At 47.0% G+C, this 21,051-nt stretch overlaps 1 protein-coding gene across 1 annotated transcript; it reads left to right on the top strand.

Annotated features, from left to right (window-relative positions):
- The first annotated feature begins 2,247 nt into the window (after positions 1–2,247).
- On the top strand, positions 2,248–6,980 carry LOC119277571 (ATP-dependent zinc metalloprotease FTSH 3, mitochondrial-like). Its single transcript, XM_037558853.1, has 8 exons — positions 2,248–2,442; positions 2,566–2,803; positions 2,886–2,945; positions 3,465–3,592; positions 4,230–4,706; positions 4,885–5,652; positions 5,849–6,076; positions 6,170–6,980. Exons 1-8 carry the CDS (start codon positions 2,389–2,391, stop codon positions 6,623–6,625), a joined length of 2,409 nt encoding a protein of 802 aa, XP_037414750.1. The 5' UTR covers positions 2,248–2,388; the 3' UTR covers positions 6,626–6,980.
- The last annotated feature ends 14,071 nt before the right edge of the window (positions 6,981–21,051 follow it).

The following is a 21,051-nucleotide window of genomic DNA, read 5'->3' as shown; positions in this document are numbered from 1 at the left end:
GGGCATTTTGGGCTACGCCTTCTCTCTCTGTGTGGTATTCTTTGCTAGGGCTAGGGCATGGCGGCAGACAATGTGGGGTTGGGTGGGGGGTTGGGACTTCGGGGGCGACTAGGTCACGCTGAACATGGTTTTGCTTGCGGGGGTCCGGGGCAGGAGCATTTTGGGCTGGGCCTTCTCTCTCTCTGCGGGGTGTTTGCTGGACTGACTAGTTATTCCGGGCTATTCCGGTACCGTGGCCTTTTACCCGAATTACACGAATTAAATTTGGGTTTTTAAATCTGCTACCCGACATGGTGTTTGGGTTATGCGGGTTCGGGTTTTTCGGGTTTAGGCTTCAGGTATCGGTTTTATGCCTGGCGTGAATTCTCCTAGTATCTAGTGCAGGATCACAAATGAGGGATTTTGAATGCTTGCTCTTTCCGTACAATCGTACACATGGGCGACGAGATGAGATTGTAAGTTGTCAAATTAATTACCCGTTATGACCGGCAAAAATTAAGCGCATGTATGATTAGTGTCAGAGGACGTATTTTTAAAGAAAGGGCAAAGTCTTAAATAATTTTTTTTGATGCAAAACCAAAATAGCCAATACACACTAACAATGCACACTTCAAAATATCTTGTCAAATCTGCAATTTACAACATCAATTTTTCACTAAATTCATAACCTCTGCCTCTGCCCTTTTTATTGGCTTTGCATGACGGTGACATGTTTGATGGAATCAAAAGCAAGAAATCTATGGAATTGGGATTGAGGCGAGGAAACGTAAAGAGAATGCCAGACTTCGCCGGAGCCGCAAGAAATCTATGTCTGGAGCCCTCTGGTACGGACGGCGGTGCGCGTGGAGAGCGAAGAATTCCGGCCAGTTTGTGGCCTATATACTGCCCTCCGAATGGTATAAATATAGATTCAGGCTGTGTTTGGTTGTGCAGCTTTTCCAAACTTCTGCTTTTGAGAAGCTAAAAGTCAACCAAAGGGGTAATTTCTCACAGCTGCTTGTAAGAATCTGTAGCTTTCTCGTAGTGTAATTTTCGCAGCCGGGCTACCCCAACTTCCACAGATTCTAAACCGACCACTTTTAGCTATCCCCATGGGAATTGATGTTATTTACCCACCATGCCACTCCCAAGTCATACGGGTTCAGTTCTTTCTCTCGATCCATACAGAGGAAACGCACGCACGAGCTTATCCCCTCTGCTCGCTCACGCATGAGGAGTCGCCGAAGCAGCTAGGGTTGGCAGCCGCCGCCGCCCACCACTGGCGCCAGCTCCGGCCACCGACGTCGCTCGCTCCGGCGACCCGTTGCAGCCACGTGCTCAGCCCCCAGGAACTCTCCTCCCTCTTCCTCACTGCTCCCTGCTCCTCCATTCCTCCCGTCCTCCTCTGTCCTGATGCACAGGTCCAACCGGTCGGCGGCGCCAGCGTACCCGGCTCCGTCCTCCTCCTCCCCCTCGCACCTCCCTCCGCCCTCCTCCTCCTCCCCCTCCCAACTCCCTCCGCCCTCCTCCCGCAACTCCCTCACAGGGGTCGCCCCTACAGCACCAATCTACCGCCTCATCCTGGTGTTTAGTTATTCCATTGTTCTTTTGCTTAATTTGTTTGTAATTTTCTAACTTGATATGCCTAATTATGTAGAAAATGTGTATGTTTGTATGAATGTCATGTAAAAGAAACAGCAAACATCAAAGTATAGTCTTTTAATTGTGTATGTGTTACCTATGAATCACCTAAATTGTCATAATTTTCCTTTACAAAATGATGGTTCAGTTACGTACAAATGTACATATCACTGCTTTGTGGTTAATTAGCATATAAACATATTCACTCATGCTCCGGGGCATTATAGACATTTCACAGTTAAATCTACAGTTTTACAGTTGTTTTAACCAAACACCCTCCAACTTTTCAACAACAGCATTTTCACAGCAGCTTTTCTTCAGCAGCTTTTCCACAGCAGCTTTTGAAGAATCTGCAGCTCAACCAAACACAGCCTGAGACTCACGTTTTTGGTGGCCTGTAAAATGTTTATGGTGTCACGAACTTTTACAGGGTCTGAACACAAAATTGATCCAGGTTTGGCGTTTTTAATGAGGTGCTCACACTATTCTAAAAGGAAAACTAGAACTGGAATCCAAAACGAGAACGCTCAACACATTGTTAAACACCGCCACGTGTACACCTGGCCCGATCACAAACACGAAGCAGTCGCCCTCCGCCGCCGCAAATCAAACCGTCGTCTCGTCTCGCCACTCCGTCCTTCGTCCTTCTCACACGGACCGCACCGACCCGCGAGAGAAAAGGAGAAAAGAGGAAGAATCGGGCGCTCGATCGCGCGGCCGAAACCCTAGGCCGCAGCCCCCCCTCCTCATGCCCTCGCCGCCGCCGCCATGAGCCTCTCCGCTCTCTCCCGCGCGCTCGCGCGCTCCTCCCGGTCGCGCCAGGTTAGTCTCTCTCTCTCTCTCTCTCTCTCTCTTCCTCCGACCCCGCAGTCTCTTCCTCTCCGTCTGTTCGGTCCGGCGGCTCCAGGTGCATCGGCTCACGGTATGCAATGTTCGCCCACCTAGGGTTATCTGCTCGGGGGCCATGGCGTGTTCCGCGCACCGCTGCCTTCGCCTTCGCCGCCGCCGTCGCCGCTGCTGCCCGGCGGTGAGGGCGCCGGGCTGCGGCTCGTGTGTCGCTACCTGACGTCCGCTCTGGGGAGCCGGGCTGCGGCGGCCAATGGGGCCGGGAAGGTCCGAGACGGGAGGTCCCTGCTCGCCAACTCGCAGTCCCGGCGGCTGTTCTCCGACCAGTCGAAAAAGAGTAAGCTTTCTTCCCTATTTTGGTGTTCCTTTGATCCGCTTGGTTGGTGGCTGTGTTGATGATGCGTCCCTTGATGGTTCAGATTTCCCCAAGGAGAAGGAGGTGCCGAAAGGGGATGGGAGCAACAAGTCTGAATCGAAGAGTAAGTTGTGGTTTTCATTTGCAGTTCTGCACTGCACAGTATTTTTATAGTTTAGGAAATCCATGGAGTTGTCTATGGAACCTATTTTCCTGTCTCTTATACATAGCCTTTTTATTGTCTTTTGCTTCTCCTACTAATAGAGTGGGCAATGGTTCTGCCGTGCATTTGAAAAAGAAAGTTGAGGGATTTTGCAAGACAAATCCTGTTTCATTATCCTCATATCGCCAGTATGTATATTTTCACATATACTACTAATGGTCAAAGTCTTAAAAAAATTGACTGCTTGGATCCCATGATCTTGCACTTTTGGACAGAGGGGATATGTAGCTTTAGCTAGTCTTTTGAGTGTTATGTGTCACATCTGCTTGTAGTTTGCCTCAAAAAGGAGTGTACCATCATGAACATGTACAAATGTGCCTGCAAGTTTGCAGCTTTCACGCGTTTGAGTGCATTTGGTCCTTTTAACTTGGCGTGCCGAGCCGTGCACTAATGTTATTGCTTCCTCTGTGTACTATGCAGATGAATCCAATTCAGGTGGTCAGCCAAATGTCCAGGAGAAACTTCTGAAGCTATTCCAGGACTCTATTGGTCCTGTATTCCTTCTTGGCCTATTACTAGCAACATTATCGGGTTCATCAGAGAAGGAGGTACTCTGTTTATACAATAATAATAGCCATTGCCGGTTTGATTAATTGTGTTGGTCACCTGATCTCTTATGCATAGACATCTGAAAAGAGTTGGTTCATTTAAATGTGGTGTGTACATTATTTGAATATGGAAATTGCTTCAGCATCCAGTTTGAGTGGTGCCAGGTGGTTGTATAAATGATTAAACTCTTTTGAAAGAAATATTTGGTGGTGTGATCTAGCTAAGAGGTAGAGAAAACATGTGCTTTTCCTTTGGATGTTCTTACTATATGGTATTTCTCTATTTTTTATCAATTACTAATGTTACTGAAAAGAAGTAACTTCATAGTTGCACCCAAATATTCGATTCCTTGCAGCTTGCCACAAATACACCCCAGTAGTTCACAACTGATGACATATCTTACTACCCTAGTTATTAATATTGCTTTATGGCATTGCTACCATGCGTTTTATATTTTATTATTTTCAGTCTGTAAGATATATCCTACTGTACCTCCTGCCGTCCTGCTAACACCTGATATGATAGATCTATATTAATCAATAGTTTAATATCTGTTTCATTTTTTATATACAGGATGTAGTTTCTTTTACTAGTCCACTATAACTCATAAGGCCCATTTGCTTCTAACTGTTGCAGATAAGCTTTCAAGAATTTAAGAACAAGCTTTTAGAACCTGGGTTAGTTGACCGCATCGTTGTTATAAACAAGACAGTTGCAAAAGTTCATGTCAGAAGTTCACCCTCAACCAAGCAAAACCAGCATAGTGATACAAGTATCACTACCAGTCATCTTCCTGGTCAAGAGCCTCCTAGCAAATACAAGTATTACTTTAATATTGGAAGTGTTGATTCTTTTGAAGAGAAGTTAGAAGAGGCCCAGGAAGCATTGGGGATAGATCGACATGATTACATCCCTGTAATTTATGCTGATAAGATAAGCTGGTTCCAGGAAATCATGAAGTTTGCCCCGACACTTTTCATTGTTGGATTGCTATATGTGGTGGGGAGAAAGATGTCGATTAGTATTGGTGGTGGTTCTGGGCAAGGAGGCCGTAGTATTTTCAGTATTGGAAAAGCTCAAGTGACAAAGATGGATAAAAACTCCAAAAACAAGGTTAGTTTCTGTGTCTGCTGTTTTGTTCCATCGCTAATTTGATACAATCTGTAAGATCATTTCTTGCTTCCATCATATAGTAAAGGAGCTTTGACTGGGTTCATCATTGCCAAACAACAGCAAAGCTGAACACAAATATGGTTCAACTCAAGTAATCCTTTTTTTTTGTATATTGCAGGTTTTCTTTAAGGATGTAGCTGGTTGTGATGAAGCTAAACAAGAAATCATGGAATTTGTTCATTTCCTGAAAAATCCTGACAAATATGAAGCACTGGGAGCTAAAATACCGAAGGGTGCTCTTCTTTGTGGCCCCCCTGGCACAGGAAAGACTCTCCTTGCTAAAGCTACTGCTGGAGAGTCTGGTGTACCTTTCTTGTCTATTTCTGGTTCAGACTTCTTGGAAATGTTTGTTGGTGTTGGACCATCCAGGGTGAGAAGCTTATTTCAAGAAGCTCGGGAATGTGCACCCAGTATTGTATTTATTGATGAAATTGATGCAATTGGTCGTGCAAGAGGCCGTGGAGGGTTTTCCGGTGGGAATAGTGAGCGTGAAAACACGTTGAACCAGTTGCTTGTAGAGATGGATGGGTTTGGAACAACAGCTGGGGTAGTTGTACTTGCTGGCACAAATAGACCTGACATCCTGGATCAGGCTTTGCTAAGACCGGGAAGATTTGATCGTCAGATAAGTATTGATAGGCCGGACATAAATGGCCGTGAACAAATATTCCGCATCTACCTTGCAAAGCTAAAACTGGATAAGGAGCCGTCGTTCTATTCACAAAGATTAGCTGCGTTGACACCTGGATTTGCTGGAGCAGATATTGCCAATATCTGTAACGAGGCTGCTTTAATTACTGCAAGAAGAGATGAGAAACTGATTACAATGCAGCATTTTGAATCTGCAATTGATAGGGTAATTGGAGGCTTGGAGAAGAAAAATACGGTAAGATTCCATTTAGCCCCAATCCAGTAGTTAAGATAATCTCGCTGTATCTACTGTCCAGTGTAAATAATACAACATTGGATGCAGCTAGTGGAAGGCATGCCTTGATACGATGTGACTTTAATTGAACTATAGATAAATGGACATACGGTACTGATATTCATATTCTTGACTATGTACTTATTGATCTGTGTAGGTCATTAGCAAACTGGAGCGTCGAACCGTTGCTTACCATGAATCTGGTCATGCTGTTGCTGGATGGTTTTTGGAGCATGCAGAGCCACTCCTTAAAGTTACAATTGTACCTCGTGGAACAGCTGCTCTAGGCTTTGCTCAGTACGTACCAAGTGAGAATCTTTTGATGACAAAAGAACAGTTTTTTGACAGGACATGCATGACCCTAGGTGGCCGAGCCGCTGAGGAGGTAACACAACATCTCATAGATCCTTTGCTTGTATAACCGAGTTTTGTTGTCGTAGCAACCTAGTGAGTGGCATAATTTTTCTTTCCTCCCCAGGTTTTGATTGGGAAGATCTCGACTGGTGCTCAGAATGATCTGGAGAAAGTTACTAAAATGACTTACCAGCAGGTTGCAGTATATGGCTTCAGTGAAAAGGTTGGGCTTCTATCTTTCCCTCAAAGGGATGATGGTTTTTGGATGGACAAGCCATATAGCGGGCAGACCGCATCCATGATTGACACTGAGGTGAGGGAATTGGTTGCCAAGGCCTACAACACCACTACTGAGCTGATAAGGAAGCACAAGGACAAAGTTGCCCAAGTTGCAGAGCTTTTGCTTGAGAAGGAGGTCCTCCATCAGGATGATCTGATCCGGGTTCTTGGAGAACGCCCATTCAAGACAGATGAGCCAACAAATTATGATCGCTTCAAACAAGGTTTCATGGATTCTGAGGACAGTAAGAGTGGTGAAGTTGACCCATCATCATCCGTTGGCGAGCCAGTGCCAACCTAACTTGGACAACACCGTATTGCGTTGCACATAAAGATTTCATAACCCTATTTGGCATGGCGAGCTGTATAAATGAATGCCTTTGTCAAGCCCTAGAACTCCCATTTTTCTACGAGACGTCGTCGACTCCCCGTAGGTGATCCTGTAGTCATAATCTATTCACTGCAAAAACGCCGTGGGATTTTTCCTTGAATCCTGTTACCCAGCTCTGCTGATGAAAAACTGTTGTTTCAGTGGCACTGTGAGCTATCTAGAATGTTCTGTCCTGTTTGTTTTACTCTGTAGTTTCGCATCTTTGCATGACAATGGCAATTTGTTGGAGCAATGAATCAAGCAATTTACTAACCAGTGTTTCTTTCATGAACTGCACTGAAATCATACAACTGTGCATCAGTGCATGCAATTTTTTCACGTATCAGTGCCAGACTATAAGTAGAAGGTGCACAATTCCTGCAGAGATTTCGTAAGTCATGCCAAGCTGTATATAGAGCTCCCTTTTTCTGATCGAAAACGCCGTCGACTCTCCGTAGGTGATCTTGTAGTCATAATCTATTCACTACCTTCACCTGAAATTGCCACCACAAAATGCAACGATATTTCCTTGAATCTTTTATGCAGCTCTGCTGATGAAATCGGGTGTTTCAGCTCGCCTGAATATTTTGCCCTGTTTGTTTTCCTCTGTAGTTTGGCTTCAAGGGCGTGTTCGTTTACCAGCATCTTTTTCGCCCCCTTGCACGTGTGACTCTACTGCACCCGGCTGAGCTAATGCAGACTAAAAATCATGTAGTTCACGTTGTTTGTTAGCCTGCATGCATCAGTGGCCAAATTAGGCATGTTGTTTGGTTGTTTGCATTTCTGCTTCAGGTTAGGCATGTTGTTTGGTGTTTGCATTTCTGCTTCAGGGGTAAGCAGATGCAAACCACAACTATTTGAGTGTGTACACGTAGATGTTTTGCTCACCCCATTTAAATATGGTGGCTTTACCACCCAAATGCCGCATACTTCACATTAGACATATCACATGTGATCAACAACTGAATTAACACTACTTCAACATCATTAACACACAATTTAACAGTGGCAAAATATACATGTTTGGCAGCAAAAGAGGCGCCAAGCTTAAATTGACAACAAGATGATCAGCTATCCAGGGAGCATATGCTGAATGCCGCCCTGACAGCAGTGCTTTTGGCACCTGAATATTCACATGGTGGAGGTGGAGGCGGTGTAGATCTGTGTCAGCGATCCCGAGACGGGCCAAGGGCCGACAGAAGAGAAGAGCAGGCCCAAGAGACAGCCTCGCCTTCCGACTCGGCTAGCTGGGCCAGAATGGGCCTAGAGTGCCAACCTACAAATACCCTGATCCAAGATAGAAGACGGTGGCGATTGGATAACGGCTAGTGTTGCGTGTGTGGTGTGCGCTCCTGCGAGAGCTTCCTTCCTGTAATCCTCCTCTTGTAGAACAATTCAATAGCGATGGCTGAATATACATCTTAGATCTCACAATCTGGTATCAGAGCCGTCCCATCCTGGAGCCACCTATACCTCCCCGCCACACCCGCCTCGCCGTGCGCCGCCGGGCAGAAGCTATGGAGAAAATTTCCCCGGAGACCCGCGCGATTTACGAGTACCTACACGCGGATTTCGACGTCGCCCTCGCCAAGGCTACAACGGAGCACAGCGAGGAGGTGGTCAACGCCTTCGCCAAGCTGGACATCAAACTGGATCAGCTATCCGGGCAGATCGACGACGTCAAGCTCGCCATCAGAGTCGACCTCGATGAACTGTGGGGTGAACTTGGGGCCGAGCGAGGATCCACGTCGGCGACCTCGGCGCCCGTTTCGCCAAGGGAGCCTGGTCAAGGACCTCCCCCTGCATCAGCGAGCGGTGGATCCAGTGGATCGAATGGAAATCGGGCTGAACTGGAGCAGAGGAGTTCGGGTCCCTGTTACATCCCTCCACCAGTTCGAGGTATGCACACAGATCCAGTCCATTCGCGTCAGATGATTCCTGCTGCTGAGAATTTCCGAGCCCTTGTTTCGGATGTGGTGAATTTTGGTCCCCGAATTGAGCTTCCACGGTTCGATGGTTCAAATCCGAAACTGTGGCAATCTCGTTGTGAGGATTACTTTAAGTTTTGGAACACTCCTCAGCACCACTGGATTTCATTTGCGTCTTCACAGTTCGAGGGTACAATGTCTCGTTGGTTAGAGCACCTAATGTCAATTGGTCTGAATTCTGTGGGCTATTACAGTCTCGTTTTGGACGCAACAAGCATCAGAACCTTGTCCGTCAGATGTTTCATATTCGACAGACGAGCACGGTAGAGGATTACGTTGACCGTTTCTCGGAATTGTATGATCAGTTGACTGCTTATGAATCCAATCTGAGTACTGTCCATTATGTCACTCGTTTTATGAAAGGGCTAGTGCCATCAATGCGGCTGTTAGTCGGAATTCAGCAGCCATCCGATTTGGATTCGGCGTATGCACTTGCACTTTTTTCTAAAGAACTGGGCGATCAGTCTCTGTTTACAAGAAGCAGTGCAAACAACAGTAAGCGCTCAACAACTACAACAGCATCTCGAGCGCCTGTAGCTCGCATCAATGATGAGAAAAAGTTGACTGACACCAGTCGGTCTGCAGCAGTTAGAGATGACCGCTGAGCTTCACTTCGAGCTTACCGCAAGTCCAAGGGCCTTTGTTTCATTTGTGGAGAGCGTTGGGCTCGCGATCATCATTGCAAGCAGGAGGTACAGTTGCATGTTGCGCAGGAGATGCTCGATTATGTTCAGAACATGCCATCGGATGTCAGTGATACTGAAGAAGAGGTGGTTGGTGAGGCTAATGCAATTTTCCTGTCTGCTGCTGCTCTGGGAAAGATTTCTGCACCTGCAGTTACAACTATGAAACTGAAAGTACAACTGCAGGGTCAACCCATGATTTTCTTAGTGGATTCTGGAAGTACACACTCATTTGTGGATTGTGCTCTAGCTGGTAAATTGCAAGGTGTTATCCCCACGCTTGTGTCCATGGTTAAGGTGGCTAATGGAACTCTGGTACCTTGTAATCAGCAGTTGCAAAAGGGACAATGGTTTTGTGCAGGTCATGAATTTGTCAATGATTTCAAAGTTTTTCCACTGGGCGTCTTATGATGGGATACTAGGTCTGGACTGGCTAGCAAGTCATAGCCCTATGTAGGTGGATTGGGTAAAACACTGGCTTTCATTTCAGTTCCAGGGTGAGCTGGTGACCCTGTTGGGACAGGATGCAACTCCACAAGCTTTTGCTCTGATTGAGTTATCTGCCCTGCTCATTGGTACTGAAACCGTTACATCTGAATTACCTGTAGAGATCCAACAAGTGTTGACACAATCCAGTTCTATTTTTGAGGTCCCAAAAGGATTACCTCCAAGGAGGAAGTATGATCATACTATTCCACTAATTCCTGGAGCTCACCCCTTCTCAGTCAGACCTTATAGACAGGCTCCGGTGTTAAAAGATGAGTTGGAAAAACAAGTTCAGGAGATGTTGACTTCTGGCATTATTAGGCACAACAACAGTCCCTTCTCTTCACCTATGATTTTGGTGCAAAAGAAGGACACGACATGGAGGCTTGTCATTGATTTTAGACATCTAAATGCTTTGACAGTTAAAAGTAAATTTCCTATTCCAGTCATTGATGAGTTACTGGATGAGTTGGCAGGATCTTGTTGGTTTTCTAAGCTGGATTTGAGAGCTGGATATCACCAGATAAGGCTGGCCCCTGGAGAAGAGTATAAAACTGCTTTTCAGACTCACATTGGGCATTATGAATTTTTGGTGATCTCAATGGGTCTGACTGGTGGACCCAACACTTTCAATTTTGCAATGTGTGACACACTATCACCTGTGTTGAGAATTTGTGCAGTGATCTTCTTTGATGATATTCTCATCTTCAGTAAAACGTATGCTCAACATTTGGAACACCTGGCTCAAGTGTTGGCTTTGTTGGAAAAACACAAGTGGCATGTGAAACTCTCCAAATATGCTTTTGCTCAGACAAAATTAGTTATCTGGGGCATTGTCATCAGTGAAGGGGTAGCTACAGACCCTGCTAAGATCTCTACTATTCAAGAATGGCCAATTCCAGTTTCTGCTAAGGAAGTCAGGGGATTTTTGGGGTTAGCTGGCTATTACAGAAAGTTTATTTCACATTATGGAATGCTGAGGAAGCCACTGCCAAATATCTTGAAGAAAGTTGTTCCATATCACTGGACAGATGTAGAAAACCAAGCCTTTGTCCTGTTGAAACAAGCTCTAGTCTCAGCTCCAGTTTTGGCTTTTCCCGATTTCTCAAAAACTTTTGTCGTGGAAACAGATGCTTGTGATGTTGGTGTGGGGGTTGTGCTCATGCAAGATGGTCATCCGCTAGCGTATGTCAGTAAAGCACTGGGGCCCAGGAACCAGAATCTGTGAGTGTATGAGAAGGAGTATCTGGCTATTTTGTTGGCAGTTCAGCAGTGGTGTCAGTATCTTCAGGTTTCTGAATTTGTTATCAGAACCGATCAGCGCAACTTAGCAAGCTTGACTGAGCAACATTTACACACTAAGTGGCAGCAGAAAGCACTTACAAAATTGTTGGGAATGCAATATACTATTACTTATAAGAAAGGATCTGACAATAGTGCTGCTGACTCTCTTTCTCGCAGACCACATACTGTTGCTGATGTGTTGCCTGAACTACATAATGTCACTTATGTTCAAACTGCGTGGTTGCAAGAAATTGAGCAAAGTTATCAAGAGGATCAATTTGCTTCTGCATTGCTACAAAAACTAGCTACTGCTCCCAATTCTGACAAGTTTTCTCTCAGGGCTGGAATCCTCAAAGTAGGGAAATTTGTATGGGTGGGGCAATGTCCTGAGCTGCATACAAAAATTGTGGCTACATTCCATGACAGTCCTATCGGAGGGCACTCTGGATTCCCGGTAACTTATAGGAGAGTTCGTCAGTTATTTCGCTGGAAAGATATGAGGGGATTTATAAAAACTTATGTGCAACAATGCTTGGTGTGTCAGCAGGCGAAACCTGAACGAGTGCCTTATCCAGGTTTACTGCAGCCTCTGCCAATTCCAAATACACCTTGGGAAATTGTTACTATGGATTTTGTCGAGGGATTGCCTGCCTCTGGTTGCTACAATTGTCTATTGGTGGTCATCGATAAGCTGTCAAAGTATGGACATTTTGTTCCTTTGCATCATCCGTTTACTGCAGAGTCTGTGGCTGAAGCATTTCTGAATACAGTTTACCGATTACATGGCATGCCACTGTCTATTGTTTCTGATCGCGACCGAGTGTTTACTAGCAAGTTTTGGATGGAGTTATTTCAGAGGTGTGGTGTTCTACTCAGAATGAGCACGGCTGGCCACCCACAATCTGATGGGCAGACGGAAAGGGTTAATCAGCAAGTCGAATGCTTTCTCAGATGTTTTGTCAGTGCTCATCCTTCTTAATGGGCCAAATGGATTCCATTATGTGAGTTCTGGTATAACACTAACAGGCACTCAGCTACTGGGAAAACTCCATTTGAAATTATATATGGCCATGCTCCACGTCATTTTGGATTGGCTGCAGAAGATGCAATTCAGTCGGAGGACTTGCATCAGTGGCTTGCAGATAGGCAGGTCATTCTGGAGTCGGTGCGTCAGCACCTATTGCGGGCACAGCAGCGCATGAAGGTATAGTTAGACAAACATCAAAGTGATCGTGAATTTGCAGTAGGGGAGCGAGTTTTTCTGAAACTGCAACCTTACTTGCAATCGTCAGTTGCTCCTAGGGCCAACCATAAGCTGGCATTCAAATTTTATGGGCCATTTGAGATATTGGAACGCATTGGGGCAGTGGCTTATCGGCTCCAATTGCCGGCGGACAGTAAAGTTCATCCAGTGTTTCATGTGTCTCTCCTGAAGAAAGTGTTACAACCCAAGCATCAGGTATTGCCTCAACTGCCTAGCCCTGATACTCAGTTTCAAATCCCCGAGCAGATTTTGGATCAGAAAGTGGTTCGTCGGGGTTCTGGGTCTCTTGTTCAAGTCTTGATCAAGTGGAGTGCTACACCTGTCGAGATGGCCACCTGGGAGGATAAGGTGACGCTAGAGCAAAAGTTTCCCCGGGCGCCGGCTTGGGGTCAAGCCGTTTCTAAGGAGGGTGGGATTGTCAGCGATCCCGAGACCGGCCAAGGGCCGACAGAAGAGAAGAGCAGGCCCAAGAGACAGCCTCGCCTTCCGGCTCGGCTAGCTAGGCCAGAATGGGCCTAGAGTGCCAACCTACAAATACCCTGATCCAAGATAGAAGACGGTGGCGATTGGATAACGGCTAGTGTTGCGTGTGTGGTGTGCGCTCCTGCGAGAGCTTCCTTCCTGTAATCCTCCTCTTGTAGAACAATTCAATGGCGACGGCTGAATATACATCTTAGATCTCACAATCTGCACCTTGAAGCCCAAGTCAGACAGCCTCAGGACGAGCAGTTCGTTGGGGACGATCTTGTGACAGCGGCAGAAGTATTCCCAACCCCTCCCGAGCACCATCTACTCGTGAAAGTTTTGCACTTAGAACTCATACCACTTGTTAACAGACGTCCTCACGATGCGAGGAGGCTTCAAGACTAGCCATTGCTTCATCACCGGCTTGAAGGACGGCGGGATGACAAGCATGGCACTATCGTCCATTCTTGATGGGCACATAGAACCAAAGTGGATCTCGTGCCCCCTCCTCATGGCCGAGCATAGGCCTGAGGCCAATGCCCAGCGGCTGGCCCATCACGGCAACCCTGCCTGACATGTTCACCCTAGCAGGACCACGGTCCGACCAACGCAGATGACAAACCATTGCAGGGCCCAATCTGAGGGCCCATGCCGTTCCATCGGTGCTCCTTGTGACACACACGTTGGAGGAAGAGGGAGTCGCCGTTGATGCTTCGGCCATGTTCCCCTCACCTTGCCCTGGAGCAATGGGAGAAAACCCTCGTACGGGGCTAAAGAAAACCCTATAGGCCACAGCCACCATCGTCGCAGCCGACGAGCTTCCCTCCGCCGACGCACCCTAGATGATTATCTCTGTTGTCAGAGTCTCATTGACCGGTGTGTCAATGGCCGTTGCCCATGGCCTGCTGCAGAGGGAAGACATCGACTGAATTGCCGACATCCGGTCAATGCTTGACCGGTCGAGGCCTGTTACCCACTGGTCTTGGATAGCGTTGCTGCTAGCGAGGATGGGGTCAGGTTGCGGCTGTTGATCTGCCATGGAGAGCATGAAGGGGCGGTGAGAGAGACAGAGGTAGTGTGGCGTGAATGAGAGGCGACTCGAGAGATGGGAGGAGTTATGCGGCGCCCCGTCGTCTCCCGCGCTTTCCAAGGCGTGCGTGCAGATGAAGGACATGCATGGTTAACGAAAAACGGCCGATTCAATCCCTGCAGCCAAGCCTAAGACCGCTTTAGGTTTCGTGCAAGCCGAGAAACAGATGTAACTCAGCCAACCAAACCCCCGATTTGTGCAGCGCGCGGATTTGATTAGACTAGATGCAGCCTACCAAACACGTCACAATTAAATCACTAGCCAGTGTTCCTTCATGAACTGCACCGAAATGACACACATGCGTGCACGCGATTCTTTCACGTATCAACACCGGTGGTTCGGACAAGAAGGTGCACGACTCTCGAAAAGGCGACGAGGATTGACTACCGGAAAAAATATTCCGACAGAAAGCGGCGGATGCGCACCATGTACAGACACCGTCTCCACGACCATCCTAGAATGGCTCACCTACGTACATATCTCTAAGGATACTAAGCTCCCTTGAAATGGAGCGACGTGGTGCATGATGGGTTTTGAAGATGGGCGAGCCTACACTGTTAGCGTGCCATGCGTACATGCTATATGGGCTGGGCCAGTTCTTTGTGCCGTGCAACTTACATTTGGAAAAAGGAAGCCATGCTGGGCGTCATGGGATATTATGACACGGCCAAAACACCTTGGAGGTTTGGGATTCAAGGACATGAAGATTTTCAATTTAGCGCTCCTGGCGAGACAAGCATGGCGCATACATACAAATGATACACCATTGAGCGCTAGGATGTTCAAGGCAATTTATTTTCCGAGTTGCAGCTTGCTAGGCAGAGTTGGGATCTCATCCTTCTCAGATTTGGCGTGCGATTTTGGACGGCCGAGACATTATGGCTCAAGGACTCATCCGGAGGATTGGGGATGGGACGAGTACGGCGATTTGGACACATAACTGGATTCCTCGTGCTCACTTTAAATGTCCGATAACCTCTCTGGTCCCTAACCCTCCGCTTATGGTTGCTCAGCTTATAGACAACACGAACGCCTCCTGGAATGAGAATCTGGTCAGGTCGGTGTTTACTCACTTTGATGCAGAAGAGATCCTTAAAATACCGTTGTGCACACGTACAATTCCAGATTTCTGGGCATGGCATGAGGAAAGCAAGGGAATTTTCACAGTCCGGTCTGCCTACCGAATGATCTTGCGCATAAAGCTTAGTAGGGAGGGCTGGATTGAAGGGAAGCGGGCACTTCTGAAAACCAGTCCGAGAGTAATCAGTGGTCCTCTATCTGGCATATCAAAGTTCCATCGAAACTTCGGGTTTTTGTATGGAGACTAGCAAGACAATCCATCCCATGCAATGTTCTGCTGTCCACCGTAACATGGCTACAAATGAGACTTGTGCTCTTTGCGGAGCGCGGGATACTTGGATACATGCCCTACTTTCCTGCCCTATGGCAGGTAGTGTATGGGTTCTAGCGTCGGATCATATACTGGAGCAAATGAGTGAGCACATGGAGGATAGTGCAAAGGACTAGATCTTTGCCTTACATAAAATCATGTCCCAAGATGATTTTGTGCGAGTGGTAGTAACCATATGGACAATCTGGGGAGCGAGAAGGAAGGCCATTCATGAAAACATCTTCCAGGCACCAGCGACAGTTCATGGTTTCATCAACTCTTACATTAGGGAGCTGCAAAAGATAAACGCAAAACCTTCACCTGCTGTTGCTCGCACCGCTCCACAAAGCCGGTCACTCTGAATTCCGCCGGCTGCAGGTTATTCGAAGTTCAACGCTGACGCCGCTGTTTCAAGGCAAGGTGTCGGTTCCATTGGCGTCATTGCTAGGGATCAGGGAGGTACTTTCCTGGGTGCCTCAGCACTAGTCTTCAGATTCATATCGGATCCACCCACACTAGAAGCCCTTGCTATACGGAAGGCTTTGGCTTTGGCCAATGATCTATATACTCAGAATATCCAGGTGGCTTCCGATTGCAAAGTAGTGGTGGACGACATCTAGAAGCGTAGCTTGGCTTGCTATGGTGCAATAGTTCAGGAGATTAGAGATATGTCTATTTCTTTCACTTCATGTAATATAGTCTATGAAAGTAGGAGCTCAAACTTTGAAGCTCACAATTTAGCGAAGCATGCACTCACCCTGGGAGGTGGCCGCCATGTTTGGTTAGGCCATCCGGAAAATCTTTTGTCTGTCCCTGTAAACATTGTGACGAACTAATAAAGCTTCGCGGAATTGTCTAAAGAAAAGCTATGTGTAGCACCCCTCAAAGAAAAAAAAACTATGTGTAGCAGATCTTAAATAAAAAAATTACGTATAACACTTCACCTACCGATTGACAACAGTCAAAACTACGTGGTAACAATAAAATTAAGAAAAATCATCCATCCCACAATCGTAAAACAAACAAAAAAAAGTTCAACAAAGAAACAACAAAGGCACCGAGAAAAGGCGCATTACCACACAGCCAATCGCAAAACGTCCTAATGATGGCGCCTGCCATCAAAGAAAAAAAGGAATAAATATGCACACATTTATTATTAATTAGCACATGCTAATTAAAAAATGTCATTAGTGAATGCATGTCTTCAACACCGAACAGTGGCATACCTTCTCTCTCTTAACAAGTAACATCCATCCTTCAGAGGCAGCCCCTAATTATGTATAATCTATGTACATTCATATGTTTACTATTCACATATTTCTTACTTCTTTAATAGGTTTCCGTTTTTCTTTTTTTTAATTGTTTTCCTTTTTGTGAAATGTTGTATGTGTGCACACGATCATTTTTATTAATCTCACAAATATTGTTTTTAAGCCATGAACTCATTTTCAAATAGGTGAATATTTCTTTTGTGAATACGTGAATACTCTTTTAGTAGATTGAACTGTTTAAAATGCATGAACACCTCTTTTAAATACATGAATACGAGTTTCTAATTATATGGACATTTTCCAAATGTGCAAAGATTTTTTTAAAGCGTGGGTGCCTTTTCAAATTCCATAAAAAATTCAAACATATTTAAAAAATATGTGTACAATTAAATATATAACAATTTTGAAACATTTTTTTAAACTACGCATGAAGAACTTTTTAAATATGTTGAATGTTTCCTAAAACCCTTTTGAAATTGCCTAAACATTTAGTTATTGTTTAAAATAAAAGTGAAGCAAAAAAGCAACACAAATAAACAAGAGATTATATAAAATAAACAAAATATGGTGGTGAACCTATGCTAATGGGTCGATCCAATATACTCCCTCCGTTCCATAATGTAGTGCCTATAAATTTTTACAAAAGTCAAACATTTTAAACTTTGACCATGTTTATAGAAAAAAGTAGGTACATATAGAGTACTAAATGCACATCATTGGATACATCGTGAGTTATATTTTCAGGATGGACATGTTTGGTATTGTAGATGTAGACAATTTTCTCTATACACTTGGTCAAAGTTGGTAAAGTTTAACTTTCACAAAAATCTATAGGCACTACATTGTGGAATGGAGGGAGTATAAGGTAGCAGGAGGCATTATGCTATTGGACACTGCAAGCATCCTATAGCAGCTGTATTGACGCTACTACGTCGTGTGATGCCGAGGAGGTGGAAATTTTCTTTTGTGGTCGGTGCCTATGTGAATTTCTCCTACAACACGTGTTGTCTATAACTAACATTGTCTTTCCCCTCACGTCTAAACCCTATCTCCGAATGAAATCAAGGATGGATCATGGGAGGAAAAGCACTCAACGCAAACTAAAGCCAGCAACGTAGCGACCAGCCATGGTACGATCACGGAAAGAATGATCCTCATGACCAAAGAACGGCGCAGCAAAGCGCGCGACAACTTCTAATACATATTACACCCGTGAAAAATGAGAGAAGCCACTGCATCTAGAACACGGACAACAGCACTTACGTGGTACGCATTACAGCCATGCGCACAGGAGCGGGCTGATTGAAACCGAAAGGGAAGTAAAGCAGGGTAGGAGGAGATGAGATGAGATGATGTCGGTTGGGTCAGGCATCCTTCTCCTCCTTTGGAAACTTGCTGTCGAAAAAAAGATGGATGAACAGTTCGAGCACAACACAAAACCCAACCAACCAACCTGCCCGCCGTGAAAACCACGAATTTCCCGGGCCAGCATCTTCCACGACATTGTCGCTCGCCACTAATAATCGAGCGCGCCAAATTAAAGGGCAGGCCAGACAGCCGGTGGGCGGATGCGAATGTGCCGCCAATCAGCAACAGGCTCCGACTACCTTCCTCCGGCCGTCCAGGGTCCAGCCCTGTCTGTCAATCAGGGTCGTCGCTGTCGCCGCCAGTTCCAGTCGCTTGGCATGCAAGGAGGGCACTGGATACGGTGGGAAGGAGCCAAGGGAAAGGGAAGCTAGCTAGCTGTGTGATCCGCGGCCGCTCCACTTGGGCTCCCCTCTGACCTTTACTTCCAAAGTGAAACGATCCAACAACTTCTGATTTTAACGCGTCAACAGGATAGGAAGATATCTGATCAGTTTGGTCACACGACTTCCATATATTTTACGCATATACAGTTGTCGGTTTAACAACATGTCGTCGGCAAAGTGATGAAAAAGAGCAAGCAGTAAGAATATATAAGTAGAACGCAACGTCGCTGCCTGCTTAAGGAAAAGTTAAACGTCGGCGGCGGTGATGGACAGTGAAATGTGGTGTTTCTTAAGTAATCCTCCCACTCCCAGGTGCTGCGGTTTCAACGCTGCACGTAGGCGGACAGCCACATTGGCCAAGTGCTCCTCAGGTTGCAGTTACGGCATAACTCTTCCTTCCCGCCGAAAAGCTGCGGTGACATCGGTAGCTTCTGAATTGAATGGTCATTGCCTTGTGTTTGAATTCTTGTGTGGTTTTGTGCAACGTTTTTGTAATAAATCACCTAAGCTTCGTGCGGTCCGTGCAAACATTTCCATGCGTTTTTCTTTGAGTAAATCGCACTTCATATGCATGGTTCAGCACATATAGCGTAAAACGGATACGCACAGCGTTTTTCTCTCCTGAGATAAACAAGGATAGACCGATGCTTGCACTATTCGCGTTAAGGAATTGCCCAACAATAAGTGAAGATGCGAACCAACTTGTGGTTGGGATGGTTAGGTGTTACAGTGGTATCCCCAATCCACCAGGGTTCTAAATTCTAGTGCTCGCATTTATTTTGGATTTATTTCATGATTTCTGGCGATACGTTTTCAACGGGAGGAGACGTTCCCATCGACTACGAGGCGCCTACGGTGACTTCGTAAAATCTAAAGATGATATGCTAGCTCAGTCTCTCGGAGGTGCTCATAAGGATAGGGTGTGCGTGTGTGCGTTCATAGGGTGAGTGTATGTAACGCCCCGAGACCGATGCGCCAGGTGTCTTCCAGTTATTCGCCGTCGTTGACATGTCATTTGCTTGCGTGTTGCACTTTGACATGTCATCATCTGCATTTCATCAGCATGTTTTTCAAAACTTGTATCCATTCGGGTTCCCCCGGTTCTCTCCGTTGTCTGTTCCGAGCCTTTTCACACTCGCATGCGCCAGCGGCACCTCCGAAATATTATTTTATAAGTGGCATAAAAATGTTTTTGGAATGGGGTGAAAGTTGGCGTGCGGTCTCATTATAGTATAGATAAACCGCCTGTCAAGTTTCGTCGCATTCAGAGCTCGTTTGATAGCCCAACCGTTAAACATATAACGGTACCGTTGCCGGTACCTTCGTCGGACGTTTCGGTCTCCGAAATAGTCGCCGGGTCGCACTTCTCTTCTCTCCCCTCAGCCCGAGGCCTCCTACACAGCCCATCTAGTCCACCTACACCACCCCTCCGCTCCGGACCGTCCGATGGCGATCGTACGGTCCGAAAACGGACTAAAACCCCTCTCCTAGCCCCCTTTTCCTATTTAAACCCCTCCCCACTTCCAAAAATGGCATCCCTAACCTCCCCTAGCCTTCCCCTACCCTAGACCCCCTCCTCCTCGGGATCCCTGCAGCTGCCAGCCACCTCCACCTCAAAATCCGCCGCCGGCCACCTCACAGGCGCCACTTGGCGCTCAGCCATTGGCCTCCCACCGCCGCGCCGCCGTTTTCCTCCACTAAGGGCTACCATGTCGCGTCTCCCTGCCTCCTGCCACCGCAGCCCGCCAAGGCCCAGGCCAGGCCGGCCGTGGGCCTAACCAGGCCCCGAGTAGCCCGCGCGCGCCGCCGCTCGTCTGCCTTGCTCCCCGAGCGCCCCGCTCCTCTCCCCGCTCGCTCGATCCCGAGCTGGATCAGGAGCGCCGCCCGCTGCTGCCGACTCGGACCTCGCTGGAGCCCCATCGCCGGCGATCCCATAGGCCGAATCCCGCCTCCTGCTCCTCCCTCCTTCCCTGCCTTTCCTTTCTCTCTCTGTAACGCCCCGGTTTCGATGCGCCAGGTGTCCGCCAGTTATTTGCCGTTGTCGCCATGTCATTTGCTTGTGTGTTGCACTTTATCATGTCTTCATGTGCATTTCATTTTGCATACGTGTTCGTCTCTTGCATTCGAGCATTTTCCCCATTGTCCGTTTTGCAATCCGGCGCTCCTATGTCCTCCGGCGTCCCCCTTTTGTCTCTCGTTGTGAGCGGGTGTTAAACTTTCTCGGAATGGCCCGAGGTTTGCCAAGCGGCCTTGGTATACGACCGGTAGACCGCCTGTCAAGTTTCGTGCCATTTGGAGGTCGTTTGATACTCCATCGGTTAACCGCGTAGCCCGCAAAGCCCCTTTTGTCTTGCAGCCCAACACCCCTTCAAAGTGACCCAAAACCCATCCAAACCCCCTCCATGCTCTCGGTCGTTCGATCACGATCGCGTGGCCGAAAACCGCTCCTCATTTGTACTCTCCTAGCTCCCAGAACCTATAAATATGTGCATCTCCCCCGAAATCCCGGTCTAACCCTAGCATTTTCCCCTTTCCGCCGCCGGACGAAATCTCCATTGTGCCCGGACATGTCCGCCGCCTACGAACGAAATCGCCGCCGCTGCCCAGCCAACCGGCGTCCGCCACCTGTCCCGTCCGCGTCTCCCACCGCCGCGGCCCGCGGGGCACGAAGCGGGCCCGCGCGCC

Source organism: Triticum dicoccoides, chromosome 3B, assembly GCF_002162155.2.
Source record: "Triticum dicoccoides isolate Atlit2015 ecotype Zavitan chromosome 3B, WEW_v2.0, whole genome shotgun sequence".
In the NCBI taxonomy this organism is placed as follows: Eukaryota; Viridiplantae; Streptophyta; class Magnoliopsida; order Poales; family Poaceae; genus Triticum; species Triticum dicoccoides.
Note: the sequence above shows the minus strand (reverse complement) of the source record. Positions and strands in the feature narration are given on the sequence as shown.